The following is a 24,416-nucleotide window of genomic DNA, read 5'->3' on the forward strand; positions in this document are numbered from 1 at the left end:
GGTGCTCTAGTTGGTGACCAGTCATCTGGATGCTGCTGGCCACTCGCTGTGCCAGGCCCCAAGAGGTCATTGAACTGTAAGATTTTTGTGTGTTTAGGTGGGATGTTAACTAGCTTTTGACCCAGAAGATACAAACTCTGGCTTCTTAATCAAGATAGAGAGTTTATTAACAACAGCATGAATATACAAGTAATACTTAACCAACAGCAGGATATAGGGTGTCCTCGGTCCTTGCCTTCCGAGCTGCTGTGGCGTCATCTTTCTTTACATGTTGTGTTGACTGTAGGTTGGTTTCTTCTTGAAACAGTGCGCCCCGTGTTGTCCCAGCACCTGTCAGTTATGGCTGCCTCTAAGGGTTCCTTGCTTCCATATTGGGTTATAGTCCACCTTAACACTTTGGTCAGTTATGACCACCTTCTGTACATTGTCCCTTCTTGACTATTTTATAGTAATCAGATTACAGCAGATATGACCCTACCCTATGTACATTGTCTCTGCAGACAGCTTGATGGCCCCAAGTCATTGTCACACAATGGGGAATGTTTGCTGTCTGCATCAATATTCTAGTACTTGAATGGTCTCTGAATATCTTTATTTGCATTATCATCCTTCATGAGGCCTACAAGTCTATCCGTTATTATGACTGAGTCTGTCTTAATTGAAATGCAGAATGGGCATCTGGTCTCATAGCGCTACTTCTTTTGTTACAGTAAACACCTTCTCCCACCATCTCCCGACTAGAGTATACAAATATACATTTCACTTTTAACAACATGATTCTAAACACAAAGTCCGTAACTTAGATCTAATCTAACACATTGAGATATATGGCCATTCAGCCCGTCATGTCCGTGCCGGCCGTAGAAACTAGGCGCCCAATCTAATTCTACTTTTCAGCACCTGGTGCATGTCCTTGCCAGTTACAGCACTTCAGGTGCATGTCCAGATACCTTTTAAAAAGAATTGAGGGTTTCTGCCTCCACCACTGTTCCTGGCAGTGAATTCCAGACACTTAGCACCCTCTGGGTAAAAAAGGTTGTGCTCATGTCCGTCTCTAATCCTTCTCCCAATTACCTTAAATCTATGCTCCCTGTTAATTGACCCCTGCAGAAGGGAAAACTGGTTCTTCCTCTCGGCCCCTCATAATTTTGTACACCTCTATTAAGTCACCCCTCAGCCTTCTCTGTTCTAGGGAAAACAACCCTTGTGTATCTAATCTTTCCTCATAGCTACAACTTTCGAACCCTGGCAACATTCTTGTAAATCTCCTCTGTACTCTCTGCAGAGCAATGATGTCATTTCTGTAATGTGGTGACCAGAACCGTACACATTACTTCCCAACTGTGGCCTAACCAGGGTTTTGTACAGTTTCAGCATTACATCCCTGCTTTTGAATTCTACACCTTGGCCAATAAAGGAAAGCATTCCATATGCCTGCCGCCTTCACTCTATCCACCTGTCCTGCCACCTTCAGGGACCTGTGGACCTGCACTCCAAGGTGTCTCATTGTTTCTACCCCTCTCAATAGCCTCCCATTTATTGTGTATTCCCTCGCTTTGTTTGCCCTCCCCAAATGCATTACCTCACACTTATCTGGATTGAATTCCATTTGCCACTTTTCCGCCCACTCAACCAAACCATTGATAGCTTTCTGGAGTCAATGGCTATCTTCACTATCGACGACACGGCCAATTTTTGTTTCATCAGCAAATTTCCCAATCATGCCTCCCACATTTAAGTCCAAATCATTAATATATACCACAAACAGCAAAGGACCCAACACTGAGGTCTGTGGAAGGCCACTGGAAAAAGCTTTTTATTCACAAAAACATCCATTGACTACCACTCTTTCTTTCCTGTCCCTGACCCAATTCTGGATCCAACCTGCCACATTCCCCCGTATCCCATGAGCTTTCATTTTGGTGACTAGTCTGCCATGTGGGACCTTGTCAAATGCCTTACTAAAGTCCATGTAGACCACATCCACTGCACTACCCTCATCAATCCTCCTTGTTATTTCCTCAAAAATTCAATCAAGTTAGTAAGGCATGACCTTCCCTTAACAAATCCATGCTGACTATTCCTGATTAATCGGTGCCTTTCTAAGTGGCAGTTTATCCTGTCCCTCAGAATTGATTCTAACAATTTACCCACCACTGAGGACAGATTGACCGGCCTATAATTATTTGGCCTGTCCCTCGCACCCTTTTTAAACAATGGTACACCGTTCGCAGACCTCCAATTGTCTGGTACCTCTCCTGTATCTAGTGAGGATTTGAAGTTGATCCTCAATGCATCCGCTATTTCCTCTCTGGCTTCCTTTAACAACCTGGGATGCAATCTGTCCAGCCCTGGCGATTTATCCACTTTCAAGGGTGTCAGACCCTCTCGTATTTCCTCTCATTATGTTTGTCGTATATAATATTTCACACTCCTCTTTAACTACAATAAGAACATAAGAAATAGGGGCAGGAATAGGCCATTCAGCCCCTCAAGCCTGCCCCGCCATTCAATAAGATCATGACTGATCTGTCCCAAGCCTCAACTCCTCTTTCAGGCCTGCTCCGCCTAACACTCGATTCCCCGAGATTTCAAAAATCTATCTATCTCCTCCTTTAATACATTTAGTGACCTAGCCTCCACAACTCTGAGGCAGAGAATTCCAGAGATTCACCACCCTCAGAGAGAAGAAATTCCTTCGCATCTCAGTTTTAAATGTGTGCCCCCTTATTCTGTAACTATGTCCCCTAGTTTGAGAATCCCCCACCAGTGGAAGCATCTTCCCTACATCTACCCTGTCAAGCCCCTTAAAATCTTATGTTTCTATAAGATCACCTCTCATTCTTCTAAACTCCAGTGAATACAGGTCTAACCTGTTTAACCGTTCTTGAGAGGACAGCCCCTTCATCCCAGGAATTAGCCTAGTGAACCTTTTCTGAACTGCCTCCAATGCTTGTATATCCTTCTTTAAATACGGGGACCAAAACTGTATGCAGTAGAGGCCTGCTTTAGGTTGGGAAAAAGAACCCGACCCGAACCCAACTAAACCACAGTGAGTCCGAGTCCCTCCGATTTTGCCCCGAGCCCGACCCAACCCGAACCCGCCACTACTCAACCCGACCCGACATCCCTTTACTTACCTTCCAACTGGGAAGCTCCACCGAACTGCAGCGCTTGAGCAATGATGTCATAGTTCATCACTCACTCACTGCGCAGACTCAGTTTCATCCTGGACTCCCAGCTCAAGTAAGTTTTATTTTTAATACTTACCAGCAGAGCACTTACCGTGTGTGTCCTGCCCTATCTGACGGGCCTCGATCTGGACTCAGCCCAACCCGACGCGAGCCCGAAAGCCAGCCCTGGGAGATGGGCCCAACGCGTGTTCGGGTCGGGTAGCAGGCCTCAAGTACGCAGTACTCCAGGTGTGGCCTCACCAACACCCTGTACAGTTGTAACAAGACTTCCCTATTTCTAAACTCTAACCCCCTAGCAAAAAAGGCCAAAATTCCATTTGCCTTCCGAATTACTTGCTGCACCTGCATGTTTCATGCACAAGAACACCCAGATCCCTCTGTACTGCAGTATTTTGTAGTCTTTCTCCATATAAATAATCTGCCTTTTTATTCTACCTACCAAAGTGGATTACCTCACACTTTCCCACATTGAACACCATCTGCCAGGTTTTTGCCCACTCACTTAACCTATCTATATCCCTTTGCAGATTCTTCGTGTCTTCATCACAACATGCCTTCCCACCTCTTTTTGTATTGTCGGCAAATTTGGATACACTACACTCTGTCCCTTCCTCTAAGTCATTAATTTAGATAGTAAATAGTTGAGGCCCTAGGACCGATCCTTGTGGACTCTAGCATTTTCCCAATGACTGATATTAAGCTAACTAGTTTCCTGCTTTCTGTTTCCCTCCTTTCTTGAATAGGGGTGTCACATTAGCAGTTTTCCAATCCGCCGGCACCCTTTCGGAATCCAGTGAGTTTTGGAATACTGTAACCAATGCCTCCACTATCTCTGCAGCCACTTCTTTTAAAACCCTTGGATGCAGGCCATCAGGTCCTGGCGACTTGTCTGCCTTTAGTCCCATCAGTTTGTCCAGCACCTTTTCCCTTGTGATAGAGATTGTTACAAGTTCCTCCCTCCCATTTACACCTTGCTCATCTACAATGTCTACATCAACCCTCTTCTTTATGAAGACAGAGTCAAAAAACTCTTTAAGAACCCTGTCTACATCTTCTGCATCGATGCATAAGTTCCCTTGTACATCTGTGATAGGCCCCACCCTTTTCCTCAGTTCTTCTCTTGCACTTAATGTACTGATAAAACATCTTCGGGTTTTCCTTGATACCTGCCAATAATTTTTCATGTTCTCTCTCTGCTTTTCTAATTTCCTTTTTTTACCTCACTCCCGCACTTTCTATACTACTCCAGGCTTTCTAAAGTATTAAGATTTTTCTGATGGTCATAAGCTTTTTCTGCTTCAACTTACCCTGTAAGCTTCTAGATAACCATGGGGCTCTAGATTTGGCAGTACCACCCTTTATCTTTGTGGGGACATGTCTACATTGTGCCTGTAGTATCTCCTACCTCCAGGAAGCTTCTAGTGCCTCTAATTGGGCCCCATACTCTTCCCCCAGGCCACTGAGGCTCTTTACAGTTGAAAATAGCGTTGCGCCAGATGCAGCGTGGGGCCAGGATCTGGAAATGTTCTGGGCATTGGGTTCCTGATACTGGAACGAAAATCCAGCCCCATAGGTTCAAAGTTATCTGTTCCTCTGATTATAATGACAATTAACTGTTAATGGTTAGGTGATGTGCCACAGGGTAGACTGCCCCTGTTCAGCCATTGCTCTGCAAGGAAGAGAGGAATTGGTGGAAAATGTTGATTTAAAAAAAAAAATTACCGTCTTGGAAACCACTTAAAAGTTTATAGGCAGTAATTATCCTCAGATATGTTTATGCTGATGTATCCTGGCAATACATGGTTGAGGGAAGGGCAGGACTGGCTGCTCAATATTCCAGAGTGTAGAATCTTCAGACGAAGGGGGGGGGGGTGGCAGGTGTAAAAGAGGAGGTGGCATTGCACTATTGATCAAGGAGTCAGTTACTGCAATAAGGAGGGATGATATCTTAGAAGGTTCCTCAAATGAGGCCGTATGAGTAGAACTTAAAAACAAAAAGGGGGCATTTACTTTGCTCAGAGTGTACTACAGGCCTCCAAACAGTCAGGGAGAGATAGAGGAGCAGATATGCAGACAAATCTCAGTGAGGTGTAAAAATAATAGGGTAATAATAGTAGGGGATTTCAACTTCCCCAATATTAACTGGAATAGTCTTAGTGCAAAAGGCTTAAAGGGGGCATAATTCTTAAAGTGCATCCAGGAGAGCTTTTTGAGCCAGCACGTAGAAAGTCCGACAAGAGAAGGGGTGGTACTGGACCTAATCTTGGGGAATGAAGCCGGACAAGTGGTAGAAGTGTCAGTGGGGGAGCATTTTGGGGATATTGACCATAACTCTAAGATTTAAGGTTGTTAAGGAAAAGGACAAAGAGGGACCGGAAATAAAAGTACGGAATTGGAGGAAGGCCAATTTCAATATGATAAAACAGGATCTGGCCAAAGTGGACTGGGAGTAGCTACTTGTAGGAAAGTCTACATCAGACCAGTGGGAGTCATTCAAAGAGGAAATAGTGAGAGGCCAGGGCCAACCTGTTCCTGTAAAGGTGAAGGGTAGAACCAACAAGTCCAGGAAACCCTGGATGTCAAGGGATATAGAGGATTGGATAAGGAAAACAAAGGAGGCTTATGGCAGATTCAGAGTGCTGAAAATGGCAGAGGCTCTAGAGGTGTATAGAAAGTGTGGGGGGGTACTTAAAAAAAAAAGTAATTAGGAGAGCGAAGAGGGGACATGAAAAAAAAAACTGGAGGGCAAGGTAAAGGAAAATCCCAAGGTATTTTGTAAGTATATTAAGGGCAAGAGGATAACCAGGGAAAGAGTATGGCCATTAGGGACCAAAGTAGCAATGTGTGTGGAGCCGGAGGACGTAGGTGAGGTTTTAAACGATTAATTTTCATCTGTGTTCACTATGGAGAAGGACGATGTAGGTATAGAGATCAGAGAGGGGGTTTGTGATATACTTGAACAAATTAGCATTGAAAGAGGGGAGATATTAGCGGTTTTAGTGGGCTTGAAAGTGGATAAATCCCCAGGCCCAGATGAGATGCATCCCAGGGTGCTATGTGAGGCAAGGGAGGAGATTGCAGGGTCTCTGACACAAATTTCCAAATCCTCTGTGATCACAGGCGAGGTATTAGAGGATTGGAGGACACCGAGCGTGGTACCATTATTCAAGAAGGGTAATAGGGATAAACCAGGTAATTACAGGCCAGTGAGTCTAACATCAGTGGTAGGAAAACTATTGGAAAAAATTCTGAGGGACAGGATTAATCTCCACTTGGAGAAGCAGGGATTAATCAAGGATAGTCAGCATGGCTTTATCAGGGGGAGATCATGTTTAACAAAGTTGATTGAATTTTTCGAGGAGGTGACGAGATGTGTAGATGAGGGGAAAGCAGTTGATGTAGTCTACGTGGACTTCAGTAAGGCTTTTGATAAGGTTCCACATGGGAGATTGGTTAAGGTGGTAAAAGCCCAGGGCAATTTGGCAAATTGGATCCAAAATTGGCTTAGTAGCAGGAGGCAGAGGGTGATGGTCGTGGGTTGTTTTTACGAGTGGAAGCTTGGGATCGGTGCTGGGACCCTTGCTGTTTGCAGTGTACATTAATTAATAGACGTGAATGTAGGAGGCATGATCAGTCGGTTCGCAGATAACAGGAAAATTGGTGGTGTTGTAAATAGTGAGGAGGAAAGCCTTAGATTACAGGACGATATAAATGGGCTGGTAAGATGGGCAGAGCAGTGGCAAATGGAATTTAATCCTGCGAAGTGTGAGGTGATGCATTTTGGGAGGACTAACAAGGCAAGGGAATATACACTGGATGGTAGGACCCTAGGAAGTACAGAAGGTCAGAAGGACCTTGGTGTACTTGTCCATAGATCACTGAAGGCAGCAGCACAGGTAGATAAGGTGGTTAGGAAGGCATATGGGATACTTGCCTTTATTAGCCAAGGCATTGAATATAAGAGCAGGGAGGTAATGATGGAGCTGTATAAAATGCTAATTAGGTCACAGCGGGTGTACTGAGTACAGTTCTGGGCACCACACTATAGGAAGGATGTGATTGTATTGGAGAGGGTGCAAAGGAGTTTCACCAGGATGTTGCTTGGGCTGGAGCATTTCAGCTATTAAGAGACTAGATAGGCTAGGATTGTTTTCCTTCGAGTAGAGAAGGCTGATGGGGACCTGATTGAGGTAGACAAAGTTATGAGGGGCATAGATAGGGTAGATAGGAAAAAACTTTTTCCCTTAGTGGAGGTATTAATAACCAGGGGACATAGATTTAAGATAAGGGCAGGAGGTTTAGAGGGGATTTGAGGAAATGTTTTTTCACCCAGAGGGTGGTTGGAATCTGGAACACACTGCCTGAAGAGTTGGTCAAGGCAGGAATCCTCCCAACATTTAAGAAGTATTTAGGTGAGCACTTGAAACACCATAGCATACAAGGCTACGGGCCAAGTGCTGGAAAATGGGATTAGAATGGATAGGTGCTTGAAGGCTGGCATGGACACGATGGGCCGAAGGGCCTGTTTCTGTGCTGTATAACTCTATGTATGACTCTAACTATAGCTTACTCCTCAAGCTAAATACTGCACATTAATATATATCAAAAAGAGCAGTGGTCCTAATACTGACTGCAGGAGGACACCAGTGTACATTTCCCTACAGTCTGGAAAATGACTGCTGTTTGCTTTCTGCCCCTTAGCCAATTTTGTATCCACACTGCTACTGTTCCTTTCATCGCACGGGCTTCAATTTTGTTAACAAATAACACTAATATTTAGATGGTGGTTGAAAACCACTAGAGCTTAGTTTTGTTTTGACACCTTCTGACCTTGAGATTTTCCCCTCATCATTTTCAGCATTATAAATAGTTGTATTGTTTGAATTTTATTAAATGATGGTGGAAAACAAGCAGCTCTGAGACAAATATTTTTCCAGTAGCCCACATGAAACTCCTAATTTTTATATATCTGTGTTCAATAGGTGGACTGGAGCTTAACCCAGATGCTGAAGATTTCATTCCTCGGGAAATGCAGGAAACCCAGAAAAACAAGAAGCCAGAGGATTTTAGCAGGAACAATAACACAAATCTACCATCATCGAGGCAGCATCCATTTCGTAGCTATCGCTGTGGTTTGACACACAAAAGGGAATATTATCAGCAGTCAAGGAATCATTATGAGGAAGACTCTACCCTTAATCCCAGAACAGGCAATGAGGGACACAGAGCTAACCAAAGTAAAGCAGGTATGCATAGTTTTCAAAATCAGCGCCGTCACCGGATGAGAGAAGACAAGTCCTGTTCTAGAGAAACGTGGCTTGCTGAAGAATCACAGCATAAACCTGTTGGAAACTTCTTGCAGTCAAGTTTATTGGAAAAAGCTTTGGTGAACGATGTTATACATAAAGACGCAATGGAGGTGGGAGAAGAATGGGTGGGACACAGAAAGATTCGCAATTTAGAACAAGAAAATTGGCGAGCACCAGAAAGTCGAGGAGGAGCCAAGCCAAAAAAAATTAACCAGCATGTGCATAAACCTGGTAGAGTAATGGCTGACCAAGGGAGGCTGACCTTTGAAAAAGACAATAGAAGGTTTCGAACGAAAACCAATGAAATGACTGAAAACTTGAGCCCACCAGAGGCTAATCAAACGGAAACACTTAGTGAGCCTGCTGAAATGGATAAGAATGGTGAAAAATACTGTGATGAATCACAGAGAAAGTTTCCTAGAAATAAAAGTCAGAGAGAATTCACCTGGGGCAAAGAGTACTCTGACAATGAAGTGTACAGAAATCTGAATGCAGACAATGTTAGGACAGGCTCAAGTTTCACCATGACTGCTTCAGCAATGGATACCAAGGCAGATCTTAATGAGGAGAGAGTGAATCCCAAATTGCGGGAACGGTTGAGCCACCGAACACAAACGTGGAAAGTGAGTGACGTAGAAAGAAGAAGAAAACGACCGCAAGATCTTCAAAAAAAATCCTATGATTCAGGAAGGAAAACATTTTGGAAAAAACAGATGGAAGTACACAAAAGCAAGGAGACGCACACAGGTTAGGTTCTTAAATGTCATTGATTAAAACTTTTATTTTAAAACCCCATTTTTACAAACTGTTGAAGTAAGAAGGTTATATTGTGAAAAGCTCTTGGATTCCATCAGTTGTGGTATTTTGGGACATTTTAAACCTTTCTTTCACCTCATTCTCCCTCAAATCCAAGCAGAATTATACAGTGTAAGTGTATACCATTGAAATTTCTTCTACTGTCACCAAGAAATGAAGAACAAAGTAAGTTGTACAATCACGAAGTTGAGTTAAAATAATATGTATCTTACTTTGTTTTCAGTTTCATCAAAGTGGTCTTGAGAAATGGGTAAAGTGATGCTTTATGATTTGAGGGTGCAATAAACCCTTAGGATTTGCGACATTATTTTGGGAAATGTCAGCATCCTGAAGGAACCTTAGTAGTCACCAGTGTCAAGGCGTTAGCAACCATTTGTTACAGGTCATAGTTTGACATTTTGCTGATTATGCATCATGCCAAATATGCATAGGGTTGGTGAAATGGGGAGGCACGTAACAGATGAAATTTAACAGAGAAGTTTGAAGTGATTGATTTTGTTAGGAAGATTGAAGAAAGACAATATAAACTAAAGTACATAATTTTAAAGGTGTTACGGGAATAGAAAGACCTGAGGGTGTATGTATACAAATCTTTGAAGGTGGCAGGGCAAGTTGGGAAGACTTTTTTTTTAAAAAGCAGATGGGATTTTTGGTTTTATTAATGGAGGAATAGAGTAGAAGAACAAGGAAGATATGCTAAAGCTGTATAAAACACTGGTTAGGCCTGAGCTGGAGTTGTATTCAGTTCTGGGCACCACACTTTAGAAAGAATGTGAAGAGCTGAGGGAGGGTGCAGAAGAGATTCATTAGAATGGTAGCAGGGATCAGGTATTTTACTTATGTGGAGAAGCTGGAGCTAATTTCCTTGGAGCAGAGACAATTAAGAGGGCATTTAAAAGACGTGTTCAAAATTATGATGGGTTTTGATAGAGTAAATAAGGATAAACTGTTTACAGTGGCAGCGAGGCTGGTAACCAGAGGACACAGGTTTAAAGTGATTGGTAAAAGAACCAGAGGCAGCATTTTTTTATATATATTGGCTGAAGGGGTCATACATGCAGATTCAGCAGTAATTTCAAAAGGGAATTGGATAAATGCTTGAAGGCAAGCCCCCTCTAATTTTTGTTTTGCAGTATACAGCCGATGCATCTAAATGTGCGGTAACTTCAAATTTTATGCGCAGCCACGCACGTGTGGTATCTTAAAGCAGATGGCTTGTGTGCAGCCTGCAAGGCAACTTTCAGGTTGCAGCATGGCCCCACAGCTTAGGGGGAAATTTGTTTGAAGGGAATAAATTTGCAGGGATGTCGGGGATTGGAACTAGTTGGATAACTATCAAAGGGCTAGGCATGATGAGCTGAACGACAGTCTCCTGTGATTGGTTACATAACCGCATGTTCCCACTGTTCAACCAATTAGACCAGGCTGCCCAATTAACTAATAATCATATGCTGTTGGAGGGTAGTATGTTTGGAAAGCCCTGATAGAACTTGGCATCTCAAAGCTTTGGCTCTATCAACAAAATTCTTTTGACTAAAGGCAAGTGGGATCTGTACCTGTGGGAAGAGAATGGCCTGGATCTTGCTGTGTTAAAGCTGACAAAACTGTCAGCGTTTATTACTGCACTGAAATTGACAGCAACCTCAGGAGCCTGTTGTGCAAAATAACATGGACAATCAGAAGTGGCTGTCAGTGGGTTTACACTCCTCCAAAGGGTGCACTGTAGAGATTCCCACAGACTCCTATTTCCGTTGCAATTATGAGTTGACAGGAACTTCCATTCTAACACTCCGTCTTGCTGTAAAAACCCTGGAAAAGGTTGCACCCTGTTGAATGAGGTGTAACTGGTTTTTTAACTTCATAATTACTCTAAACATCCTCGCTGGCCCTGAAAAAGAATTCGATATTTGTGGAATGTAAAATTTTTCCACAATTTTTTAAAAATACATTTAATTTTTTTTTAAATTGATTATTTTAGCTTGTACCTTAATACAGCCATACATTCATTTTGCTATCTGAAAATCTAAAAGTGAAGGATATTAAGTGCTTTTAGATTTCTGGTTTGCTGTGTCAGTTTGTTTGGTCGCCCACCTGCTTGCGAACATCAGCGTTGCTGCACGCCAAGACATCCCTTACCTTGGCGCCAGATTAAACTGCTGTCAGAAAAGGGGAAGTTCCCAGCACAGAAATCACTAGATCTTTGTGGGCAACTTTCTTTGAGGTCCGTGGCGAACCCCTTTGGTTCAACACTGACTGCAAAATCCAGGTCATTGCGTACTCCATGCTGGACAAGCAGAAACCCTGCTGATTGCTTAAATATAGTGTTATGGACAGGGGTGTGGGTGGTTCCCACTGTTCACGTCCCAACTGACCACAGTTGTGTTTTGTTAAAATGATGCTTTATCCCTGAGTGTCTTTAGGGTTAAATAAAAAAACATATGGCAGGTTAAAAAAAACGGAGAACCTAATTTTTGAAACATCCCAAAATGATTGCAACCTCACACACACCCGTTCACCCACAGGTACATACACAAGAATAGAAAGATAGAGAGAAAAGGATAGGAGGTAGTTTAAAGTCGCAAGTGCGGTAAGTGTTCGTGGTTTACAGAAGATTGAGTTTTCATGCGAGGAAAAGCCTTTTAGTTTAAAAGTTGCAGGCTGATTATTTGAACTTGCAGCGGTGTTTTGGAGCTCTGCTGCTTGTAATACAGCTCAGCTGGTGGTGTGTAGTTTGTTGCCATCACAGATGGCTAGTCTTGGTCACTTTGTGCACTGACACGGAACACAAAAGTCCGAGTGTATCAAGCCTGTGTCCTCAGTACCTTGCTCTATGGCAGCGAGGCCTGGACAACGTATGTCAGCCAAGAGCGAAGTCTCAATTCACTCCATCTTCGCTGCCTCCGGAGAATCCTTGGCATCAGGTGGCAGGACCGTATCTCCAACACAGAAGTCCTCGAGGCGGCCAACATCCCCAGCTTATACACACTACTGAGTCAGCGGCGTCTGAGATAGCTTGGCCATGTGAGCTGCATGGAAGATGGCAGGATCCCCAAAGACACATTGTACAGCCAGCTCGCCACTGGTATCAGACACACCGGCCGTCCATGTCTCCGCTTTAAAGACGTCTGCAAACGCGACATGAAGTCCTGTGACATTGATCACAAGTCGTGGGAGTCAGTTGCCAGCGTTTGCCAGAGCTGGCGGGCAGCCATAAAGGCGGGGCTAAAGTGTGGCGAGTTGCAGAGACTTAGCAGTTGGCAGGAAAAAAGACAGAGGCGCCAGGGGAGAGCCAACTGTGTAACAGCCCCGACAAACAAATTTTCCTGCAGCACCTGTGGAAGAGCCTGTCACTCCAGAATTGGCCTTTATAGCCACTCCAGGCGCTGCTCCACACACCACTGACCACCTCCAGGCGCTTACCCATTGTCTCTTGAGATAAGGAGGCCAAAGAAGATGATGATGTCTCTGTTGTGGTGGCTGTTCTTAGTCAGCAGGTTTCTTCTCTTGCCTGCTCAATCCTTCTCACAGGCATTCTGTGATGTTGGCTTGATCTCCCCTCTCTCTCGCTCCAGAGAGCTACCTTTTTAAGGTAAAAAATCTCTCTCATTAGTTTCTGCTAAGAGACACATGGCCTTCTCCCTTGTTGTAACCACACAATAGGCCAAGATATGATAACCAAGACTATTGTTTGATTGGGAATCATTCTGTTATGCTGCTTCACACCTTTTTTATCTTGGTTTGGCTATGAGCCAGACTGTCTGATAATCCATTCATGTCGATCAGAGTCATTAATATGCAACAGCTCCTTTCGACTTCAAAGTGGTTCTCCCCAGAGCTATTTCAGACAAGGTTAATAAGCCTCATCTTTGCAGATGAGTTTGTAGATTTGCTGTGCTGGAGGGGTCACCTGGCCACTACTTTTTGACAGTGTAAGTGTCCATGTTCTTGTGATTTTGTTTGAACAGTTGACTTTTTATATTTTAATTCCTCCATTTCATTGTTTATTTCTTTACGGCAAATTCTGTGCTTGACAAAGTGATGAGTTTCTGCATGTGTCTCCGGCTAATCAAAAAAAAGTTATATACTGTGCCATTTGGTTGAAATTTTAGTGGCTTTTAAAATAGAGCCAAGAGAACGTCCTGGGCTTTATCAGATCTGCTCATTGGTGTTGTAGGGACCATGTGCTGTAAGCATAGCATCTTGCAAATTCTGTAATTGTTTTCATTTTTATGTTTTTGTTGACTTGCTGGTATATTTATGTCTGTTGCTCATAACTAACACAAGCACTTTTAAATTAAGAGCATTTATCTTTGCGTTGTTGACATTGTCTTTTAAATACAAGGGTTTCTTGACTTTTTTTATATTTATTCTGAGGTGTGGGTGACGCCAGCATGGCCACAGTTTGCCATCCCTATTTGTCCTGAGGCCATTAAGATTCAACCATCTAGTGTATGCCTCGAGTCACACAGGCCAGGCTGGGTAGGGGTGGATGGTACCCCTTCCTGAAGGAAGTTAGTAAACCAGTTGGGTTTGTACAACAACCTGCAGCTTTCATGGTTATTTTATCTGGTGCCAGCCCATAATTCGCTGTATTCAGTTGAAATAAATGTCTCTACTTGTATGCTAGGATGTGAACTCTCAACCTCTGTTTGCTTGTCCACTGCCATAACCACTCTACTACTACTATGTTTACATTTGGAGAGCGTCCCTACACATAGAAGCGTGAAAACTACTGGGTTTGTGACGTTGTGGTGGGAGTGATTTAAGGTGGTGAATTAAGAGTATGCCATGAGCTATGTTTTGATATTTTTGTCCGTCCTCTGATTTTTCTTTTAAATAGCTATTAGTACCAATAAGCCAATTGGTAACACTCATCTATCTGTCATACCTTTTATGTTGTTTAGCAGGTAGAACTCATTGCAGTGTAATATTCTAAAATTTTGCATTTTTCAATCCATTAACTGTTTAGCTGTTTTCTAGTCTGGTCTCCTAACACTGGCCCAGTCTTTATTTCAGCAGCCAGCAATATTATTTGGTCTAACCAGCTTTCCTTTTTTTGGTCAGGATCACTGATTGAACATCTTACATCTGAGAAATATGAATGTATGGTTTGCTGTGAGGTGATCCGTGTCATGGTGCCTGTCTGGAGCTGTCAAAGCTGTTATCACGTGTTCCACTTGAACTGTATTAAGAAATGGGCAAGATCACCAGCTTCTCAGGCTGAAGGTTAGTTTGTTGAGTTCTGACAAAAGGTCATGGACCTGAAACATTAACTGTCTTTTTTTACTCCACAGATGCTGTCAGACCTGATGAGAATTTGTGGCATTTTTTGTTTTAATTACGGTTGCTTTTTTGCCATTTAGTTTACATACAGCATTTGAGTTCTGCCTTGTTTCATAAAATATTGTACATACAGTTAATCATTCTCTTGCCCCCCCCCCCCTCCCCCCCCGACAACCCCCTCAGGAGATTAAGTAGGGTAGGGTGTTTTACAGACCAGATTGTAGGTGATGTATTAGAAGAAGCATGAGAAACTCCCGTGTCAACGACAAAACATAGTAAAAGTTAGAATGATGGAAATCATTGAAGGTTTACGGCACAGAAAGGGGCCACATGGCCTACCTTGTCTATGCTGGCCGAAAAATGATCCAACCATGCTAATCCCACCTTCCAGCATTTGGTCTGTAGCCCTGCAGATTATGGCACTTGAGGTGCATATCCAAACTCTTTTTGAATGAGTTGAGGGTTTCTGCCTTAACTACCTGTTCTGGCAGTGAGTTCCAGCCGTGGATATTTTTATAGGATTATTTTGAATAAGTTTTGTTATTGGGCAAGTTGTATTCATGTTTAGTACTCATGGTGAACATGTTGTAAAGAGTAAAGAACAATGGTAAACCTTTCAGAAGCTATTTGTAGTCAGTAAGGGTCAGATACTTGGAGAGAAGTAACTTTGCTGTTAAGTTAGTGTTCTCTTACTATGATTAACAGTTTGTATTGAGGTTCTGGGAATAAACTTTTCTGTGACTGAAGAAATGCTGAGTGAAGTAATTGCAACTTTTTTTTCGTGCTAGATGGGAATGGTGGTTGGCGATGTCCTGCTTGTCAGAACGTTTCTGTACGAGTCCCTAATTCTTACATGTGTTTTTGTGGTAAGTAGAGAAAGCCTGTGGAACTGCATAAAAATATTCAACAGTAAATTGCTTTTAAAAATGTTGTCTATAAATGAACTTCTTTTGAGGCTCTTGTATGTAATAAATATGTAAATAGTTTAATTTTAGTGTTTATATGAAGATTCCGATGTGTTCAGAAATAGATCTGGGGTGCAAATTAAGCACTTAATTTATCAGACATGATAATTTACACCTGTAGAATAGTGTGAACTCTGGAATAATAGTTTATTTATGGTCTGATACTGTTTTGGGACATTGGATTGCTCAGAAAATACAGCAGCAACTCAAACTTTGGGAACTCCAGTACTAATGAAACTGAGCATTAAATTACATTTACAAGAAAAAGCTGCCTAATCTATAATGAGACCAATGTATTCTTGTTTTTCTCTAACAGCATATACTTCACAATTTAATGTTTTCATTATTGTACTCTCATGCCTTTTTTTCCTTTCTCTCTCTTCCCCTCCCCCCCCCCCCCCCCCCCCCCAACAACACTCCTATGTCACTCCTTCATTATTTCACTGTGCTTATGTAAACCTTCCTTCTGTGGACCCAAAATCTCCTTTCTTGGCCCTTTGCTAATCCACCCTTCTGATGCTGTTTTTGATTTTCTGGATACTGCCTCTGCATATTCGATTACCTGTTATTCAAGTCTTGATCAGTCACTTGTTCTTGTCCTACACTTTGTCAACTGACTCTTATAATGCAACCAGTTCACTACTGCAGGAGAATGAGGATTGAAAAGCAGCAGTATTGTTTTTACTTTTAATCCACTTCGACTTCAGTTTACAATCTCATTACAGTATAAAGGAAGTACATTGGAGCTTGATGACTTAGCAACAAGTGAACAGAATAGCTGATGTCTGCACATATTGCTTTTTGGGACTCTTGACATTGATAAATTTATTTTTAAGTAAATGTTGGAACCTTTTTTGGGTAACATGCGTGTATGTGGTTATGGTTAAAATCATAGGTTCAAATGCTAATAGATTTTAGAATCATAGAAAGTTTACGGAATTGAAAGAGGCCACTTGGCCCATTGTGTCTGCGCCGGCCAATAAACAAGGCATCCAGTCTAATCCCACCTTTCAGCATTTGGTCCATAGCCCTGCAGGTTACGGCACTTGAGGTGCATATCCAGACTCCTTTTGAATGAGTTGAGGGTTTCTGCCTCTATTATCTTTTCAGGCAGAGAGGTCTAGGCCCCCCTCTGGGTGAAAAACATTTTCCTCATCTCCCCTCTAATCTTTATACCAATCACTTAAAATCTGTGCCCCCTAGCCACTGGCCCTTCTGCTAATGTAAATAGGCCCTTCACATCCACTCTATCCAGGCCCTTCACAATTTTGTACATTTCAATCAGATCTCCCCTCAAACTTCTCTCTTGCAAGGAGAACAACCGCAGCCTATCCAATCTTTCCTCATAGCTGCATTTTTCCAGTCCCGGCAACATCCTTGTAAATCTGCTCTGTACCCTCTCTAGTGCAATTACATCCTTTCTGTAATGAGATGACTAGAACTGCATACAGTACTCAAATTGTGGTCTGACCAATGATTTATACAGTTCCAGCATAACCTCCCTGCTCTTGTATTCTATACATCAGCTCATAAAGGGAAGAATTCCATATGTCTTCTGAACCACCTTATCGACCTGTCCTCCTACCTTCAGGGATCTGTGAACATTCACTCCAAGGTCCCTCACTTCCTCTACACCTCTCCGTATTCTCCCATTAATCATCTATCCATATAGACCACATCAACTGCACTGCCCTCATCAATCTTCCTTGTTACTACTTCAAAAAATGTGATCAAGTTGGCCTGACAAGATCTTACCTTAACAAATCCATGCTGACTATCCTTGATTAATCTGTGCCTTTCTAAGTGGCAGTTTATTCTGTCTCTCAGAATAGATTCCAATAATTTACTCACTACTGAGGTTAGACTGACTGGCCTGTAATTATTCGGTCTATCCCGAGGAACTTATTAGATTTAATTTTTTATAATTTTTTAAATAAGTTTTCTGAGGAAATAATGGCACTTGATAAATCTCCAGAACCTGATGGTTTCCACCCGAGGCAATTAAAGGAAAGGTGGAGTGAATTACAGTTGGGTCTGGCATAACTTTCCATAGCGCTCTCTGGTTGGAAATTGTGCCTTTCGGTTTGGAAAATTGTACCTATCACTCCATTATTTAAGGAAGGAGAAACCAGGAAACTATATACCTGTCAGATTGTATCTATTTTTATTTTTATTTATTTAGAGATGCAGCACTGAAACAGGCCCTTCGGCCCACCGAGTCTGTGCCGACCAACAACCACCCATTTATACTAACCCTATAGTAATCCCATATTCCCTACCACCTACCTACGCTAGGGGCAATTTACAATGGCCAATTTACCTATCACCTGCAAGTCTTTGGCTGTGGGAGGAAACCGGAGCACCCGGCGAAAACCCACGCAGACACAGGGAGAACTTGCAAACTCCGCACAGGCAGTACCCAGAATCGAACCCAGGTCCCTGGAGCTGTGAGGCTGCAGTGCTAACCACTGCGCCGCCCATTCAGAGAAAGAGTGACTGAGCACTTGGATATGTATTTGCTGATCAGAGATTGTCAGCATAGATTTATGAAAGGTAGGTCATGTCCAATTAATCCAGTTAAATTGTTTGAGGTGGTCACTAACGTGGTGGACAGGGAGTGTCTATGGTTGTTGTCCATATGTACTTCCTAAAGTCATTTAAAGTTCAGCACAAGATTATTAGCAAAAATAAAATAAAAACAGCTATTTGGAGGTAACCGTGTGACATGGTTTGCTAGTTGGGAAGGAAGTAGGAGACTATGAGTAAGGGTAAAGGAAATGTGCTCTGGTGGAATGAGACAAGTGGTGTTCCTTTAGGATCTGTGTTGGGGCCTCAGCTGTTCACATATATATCCATGACTTGAATGGATGAATAAATAGAGTTGTATTTGCAAGTTTTCTGATGCCATCAAGTTAGGAGGTAAAGTAAGTTACATAGAATTTGCAGGACAGAAGCAGGCCAGTCAGCCAATGTTTATGCTCCATGTGAGCTTCTTCTCAAATTATGTAGATAATAGCATAAAGCTACAAAGTGACATGGACAGATTAGTGAATGGGCAAAACTGTGACGGGTGGAGTTCAATCTGGGAAAGTGAGATCCTCTTGGCATCCAAGAGAGATAAGTTGGATTTTTTTTTAATGGCGAGAGCCTAGGAACTATGGAAGAACTAAGGGATTTGAGTGTCACCAAAAGCTAGTGTACAGGTACAAAAAGGTAACCAAAAAAGCTAATGGAATGTTGGTCTTTATCTCAAGATTGAGGGAATTATGCTTCAATTGTAAAGAACCTTGGTCAGACTTCCATCTGGAGTACTGTCAGTTTTGGGCCTCAAAAAGCCTATATTGGCCTTGAAGGAGAAACCATGCAAATTCTTAAAGGGTTAAATTAAAATAGGTATGGGTTGCATTAATTAACTCCCTTGAGTTTAGAACTTTGAGGGGTGATATAATTAAGATGTTTAAAATGGTAAAAGGATTCTATAGGGTAGGCACAGGGAAGCTATCTCCTTTGGTGGGGGAATCCAGAACAAGGGGCATAATCTTATAATTAGAGCTAGGCCATTCAGGAGTGAAATCAGGAAGTTCTTTTTAACACTAAAGGTATTGGAAATCTAGAATTCTCCCTCAAATGGCTGTGAATGTTGGCTTAATTGAAATCTTCAAGACTAAGAGTGACTGCTTTTTATTTGGTAAGGGTATCAATAAATATGGATCAGAGATGGGTAAATGGATTTGAAGTACAGATTGGTCATGATCTAATTTAACGGCAGAATAGGCTTGTGGGGCTAAATGGCCTACTCATCATATGTTGAACTCCATTCCAAAACAGAGTATAAGTCAGAGGAAGTAGTGACCAAACTTTACAGTGCTCTGCATCTTGAATACCTGTGTGCAGTTCAAGCCACTATGACAAAAGATAGACATTCAAGTATTGGAGACACTGCAGTGAGGAGTGTGGTGCTGACCTCTTAAAATAAAAGGACTGATTTGAGGAAGGACCAGAGAAAGTTAGATGTTCCAGCTTGGAAAGGAAGTGCCTGAAAGGTGATCTTATAGAGGCATGGAAAAGGTAAACCTGGAATGTTGTTTGAAGTTAAATTGCAAGAGTTCAAACTAGTAAACGAAAGCTTTTAAGACCACTGTCAGAAATTCTTTGCACGAGTGATCAACATGTGGATGAACTTCAAGGTAGAATAGTGGAGGCAAAAACTTGTGCTTGACTGCATAATAAATCTAAATTTCTCCAGTCTAACACTGCACCTCTCTCAAAAGTACTCTGCTTTCTATATTCTGAATCCAATTTATTCTGTCTCAGGATCTATTCTGGATTTTTAAAACCTCTAGTGTATGGGCAGCACAGAATCTGTACATTATTTTGTTTGCTCCAAGTTTACTATTTTAACTTTTTTTGTCACATTTGTTTACAAAACACATCCCATGGTTTGAAGCAGTGTTTTTTTTATATGGGTCCTTGTCGACAACTTTCTAGAAGCCACAATGATATTGGGAGTTCAGCTGTCTACTGCATTTGTAATTTATTCAAAACTGTTGAGATTTTCCATTTTTAGATTCAATGAACCTATTTTCTGGTTATTAATGCTCTCTTTTTGAAAAGAGCACAAGATCTCATATGCAAACTGAAGATGGCGCTTCCGGTAATGTTCTATTTTATGTACTTGTAAGGTAAGGTTAACAATCCAGAGTGGAACAGAAATGAAATACCTCACAGCTGTGGAGAGCTTTGTGGAAAGAAACGATCTGGCAACGACTGTCCTCACTCATGTAACATGTAAGCACAAAAATTTGGATACTCCAGACAAGTTTTTTTTTTGAGTTGTTCCTTCATAAGAGCACATTACTGCCAAATAAAATTACCTCCCGTTCTTTTAATAGAAATCAGTTTCTGCATGCTACTACTAAGTTTCAGTTCCATCTTTCACTGGAGCCACCTCCTTTTAGACTTGTAACTGAACTCGGGCCAGTGCTGTGTTTGCTTATGGTGGCTTTAATACTATGGAACCTCAATTATCCACCAATGTGGTTGCTTCACCCCCTGCTCCACCCGACCCGCCCCCACCCCTGTGAAAAATAGAAATTGGGAGATACTTGAGTGTTCCACTAAGGTAGAGTACAGTGAATTTTTTTTTTGAAAGAGGGCATAAATAAATTCGATCTTGACTATTAAATTGCTTCGGTTCAACTAATACACTTGTCAGAAATGATTAACCATATAAAGGCACTTAGTGAGCATAGTGAGGTGTCATTATAATAGTCAATTACTGCAAATGCCTTAATTGTTTTGTTTAGAAACTTTGAGCTGGGCAAAGTTTGAAAATCTTAAAATTGAAAATGAGTCTTGATATGTGTCAAAGATTTGTAAAAAGCTTTCATAGGAATATGAGTAGGCCATTTAGCTCCTGGAACCTGTTGCACCATTCAATGAGATCATGGCTGATCTGTGGCCTAACTCCATATATCTGCCTTTGTCCTATATCCCTTAATACCTTTGGTTAACAAAAATCAATCAGTCTTAGATTTTAAAACTTGCAATTGATCTAGCCTCAGTTGCCATTTGTAGAAGGAGTTCCAAACTTCTACCGCTGTTCGTGCGTAGAAATGTTTCCTAATTTCACTTCTGTAAAGTCTGGCTCTAATGTTTAGACCACCCCACCACCTCCCATCCCAGTCCAAGACTCCCCAACCAGCGGAAACAGTTTCTCTCTATCTACCCCATCTTTTCCCCTTAATATCTTAAACTTCGATCACCCCTTGACCATCTAAATTCCAGGGAATACAACCCTAGCTTGTGTAATCTCTCTTTATTTAACCCTTGGACTTGCACTAAAATCTGATTTTGATATTGCCAATTTTTTAAAATACTTCTGTTCCTGTTCTTCCAAAACGAAGATTGTTGTGGATTTTATTTTACTCATGAATGGAATTGGGTTCTCAGTGTTTTTCTAAAGTTTACAGATTTTAATCTAATGCTAATTCAGTGCTATTGGATTCAACCAGTAAAGTGTTTACTTTTCTTCATATCGTATATGCAAATGAACCATCCAATCTCCAACGATTTGTGTAGACCCCAAAATAAGAAATAAACAGCTTAAGTTACAGTTTTGCATGGCAAAGTGGAAGTAACATCACTCACTCCTACTGATTTACCCGACTCATGCTGTTCTACGGACCTCACATTATTGCATTTCAAAAGGAAAGCAACATAACTGATTCCTGCTAGTGTTGCTAGCCAGTCCTGAACCCAGTCCAACCCTTGCAACAACAATTTTGAGAGTAATGGGGTGTTTAATAATTAAGGCTACAAGTTCACAACATTTCACAGGGTTAGTAGATTTCTGAATGATATTCATATAAAACCAGTTAAAGTTGCTTTTTAAAAAAAAAAAGTCAGATATGAACAATGTTCAGAGGCCACAATCCGCCAATACCTGCACTATACTGAGAGCTTTTGAGTCGTAACTGGTGAGAGAATTGAGGGAATTTCTGAACAATAAACCATCTTGAGAATTCAAGATTCAATTACTAGGGGTCACGAGTTCAAAGTGAAAGGGGAAAAGTTTAGGGGGGATATGCGTGGAAAGTTCTTTACGCAGAGGGTGGTGGGTGCCTGGAACGCGTTGCCAGCGAAGGTGGTAGACGCGGGCACGATAGCGTCTTTTAAGATGTATCTAGACAGATACATGAATGGGCAGGAAGCAAAGAGATACAGACCCTTAGAAAATAGGCGTCATATTTAGATAGAGGATCTGGATCGGCGCAGGCTTGGAGGGCCGAAGGGCCTGTTCCTGTGCTGTAATTTTCTTTGTTCTTTGAGAAAATGTGGCAGAAAACTACTCTTAGAATATCTTCAGTGAGTACTGAATTATGTCTTGTGCTTTATGTTGTTAGATTCCCACTAAATTTTCAGTTTATTGACACAGCTATTTTGTAACACATTAAAAATAATGCCTATGGGAAAAAAATCCATCCAGGTTATGTAATTGCCACATTTAAACAAATGGAGCTGTCCAATCATCTAGCATTCTAGTGCAGTGTGGTTATTGGCCCTAACATTGTGTGGAAGTCCATCGTGAATGAATCAGATTCCCTTTCCTCTCTGTCCAGATAGCCCTTGCTTACCTATGTGGTTGATCAAGCTTACCACCTGGTTGATAGTAATCCATTTATTTTTTATTCTATCTGATGGGGTTACTCTGAATACCTGGGCCAATTTCTGAACTTTTTTTGGCTTGTACATTGATCCTAGATTGTTTAGAGGAAGAAAATAGTTAAATGTCAAGGCTAGCTTTACGCAAGTAAAATATACACGTACAAACAATTTTAAATATAAACCAAAACATTTTCAACTTCTCACCTTGTCTTACCTTTTTTCCTCGTTCCCTTCTCTTGCCCATTCTCCTATATTTGTTTTAACTTTTGCTTTATTTCTAATATACCCCGTTTTAACCTACATTGAAAATCTTGACCTCTGACTGAAAATCGGCTCTGAAGGCTAAATGAAGCTCAGAAATCTTAACAGTAACAGGTTTGTGTTATACATATATACAGTGTGACCAGGTCAATCTGATTAATTTATATCAAATTAGAAACAGCTTGATAAAGAATGATTTTGATCCATATGGTAGGATTTTAACTTACCATGTCACATTTGCATACAATCTCCAGGGTTTATGTAGCCTGAGTGGACTATTTGTTGCACTTACGAGTGTCATATGAATCATTTCCCCACTAAATAGAGCTACATTTAACTTTGTGTGTTTCAAAAGTTACCAAAAGTATTACTTTTCAACAGAATGAAGTTAGTTTTGTACTTTTTGCAAGTAAGAATCTCTGAAGCAGAATCTTTCCTTCCAGCCTATGCCATCCTGGACCGTGTCCATCATGTCCTGCATTTGTGACAAAAGCATGTGAATGTGGCAGAACAAGGTAAGAACTCAGTTAGGTGACTTGCATTTTCTGAGCATTGTAATGTCCATTTTAAATTTTTAGAATATTTTAAATGTCATCTGTTAAGATACTCATTAAAGGAAAATTATTAACTTGAATTTGTGCTTTTCCTTTTTTTAAAAACTTAATCAAATGATACAGAAGGAGGCCATTCAACCCATCGTGTTTGTGCCGGCTCTTTGATCGAGCTATTCAGTTAATCCATTCCCTTGCTGTTTGCTCATAGCCCTGTTTTTTTTCGAAAAAAAAAATAGTGCCTTAAAATATTCAATTACATTTTGAGAGCTGTTATTGAATCTACTTCCACCACCTTCTCAGGTTGCATGCTAGATCACAACAACTCACTGTGTAAACTTTTTTCCCCTCATGTTACCTCTGTTGTCAGTTACCTTGAATTTGTGTCCTCCAGTGACCCTTCTGTCACTGGAAACAATTTCCTGTTCTGTACTCTGTCAAAATCCTTAATGGTTTTGAAAACATCTATATTAAATCTTCCCACAACCTTCTGTGCTCAAACTATTTCTCTAACGTCTCCATGTAACTGAAGTTACTCATCTCCGGTATGGTTCTTGCAACAACACTCTCTGTACCCTCTCGAAGGCCTTGACATCCTTCTCAAAGTATGGTCAAAATTGAACCCAATATTCCAGCTGAGATCTAACCTGTGTTTTATAAACATTTAGCACAGCTTCCTTGCTTTTGTACTCTATACTTTTTTTTTTCCTAATTGCATAATTGAAAATGATTTTTATGTCCTTTGCAAGTTTCTTTTCATACCCCCTTTTGTAGCTCTTAACTATTTTGTCACTCTTTGCTGTTCTTGGTATCTTTCCCTTTTGCCAGATTCTGTGCTCTTTTTGCATTTATGTATCATTTTCTTCTAGT

General features: G+C 41.3%; 1 protein-coding gene across 4 annotated transcripts in view; it reads left to right on the forward strand.

Moving 5' to 3' along the window:
- The window catches only part of nfx1 (nuclear transcription factor, X-box binding 1), a 102,895-nt gene that overhangs the window by 15,210 nt on the left and 63,269 nt on the right, over positions 1 to 24,416 (forward strand). For all 4 annotated transcript variants that reach the window (XM_068010051.1, XM_068010061.1, XM_068010070.1 and 1 more), the window contains exons 2-6: positions 8,177 to 9,250; positions 14,384 to 14,545; positions 15,391 to 15,468; positions 20,250 to 20,355; positions 23,439 to 23,510. In XM_068010051.1, coding sequence (XP_067866152.1) covers positions 8,177 to 9,250; positions 14,384 to 14,545; positions 15,391 to 15,468; positions 20,250 to 20,355; positions 23,439 to 23,510 — 1,492 coding nt within the window. The remainder of the gene's footprint in view (positions 1 to 8,176; positions 9,251 to 14,383; positions 14,546 to 15,390; positions 15,469 to 20,249; positions 20,356 to 23,438; positions 23,511 to 24,416) is intronic.

Source organism: Heterodontus francisci, chromosome 2 (genome assembly GCF_036365525.1).
Source record: "Heterodontus francisci isolate sHetFra1 chromosome 2, sHetFra1.hap1, whole genome shotgun sequence".
Classification (NCBI taxonomy): Eukaryota; Metazoa; Chordata; class Chondrichthyes; order Heterodontiformes; family Heterodontidae; genus Heterodontus; species Heterodontus francisci.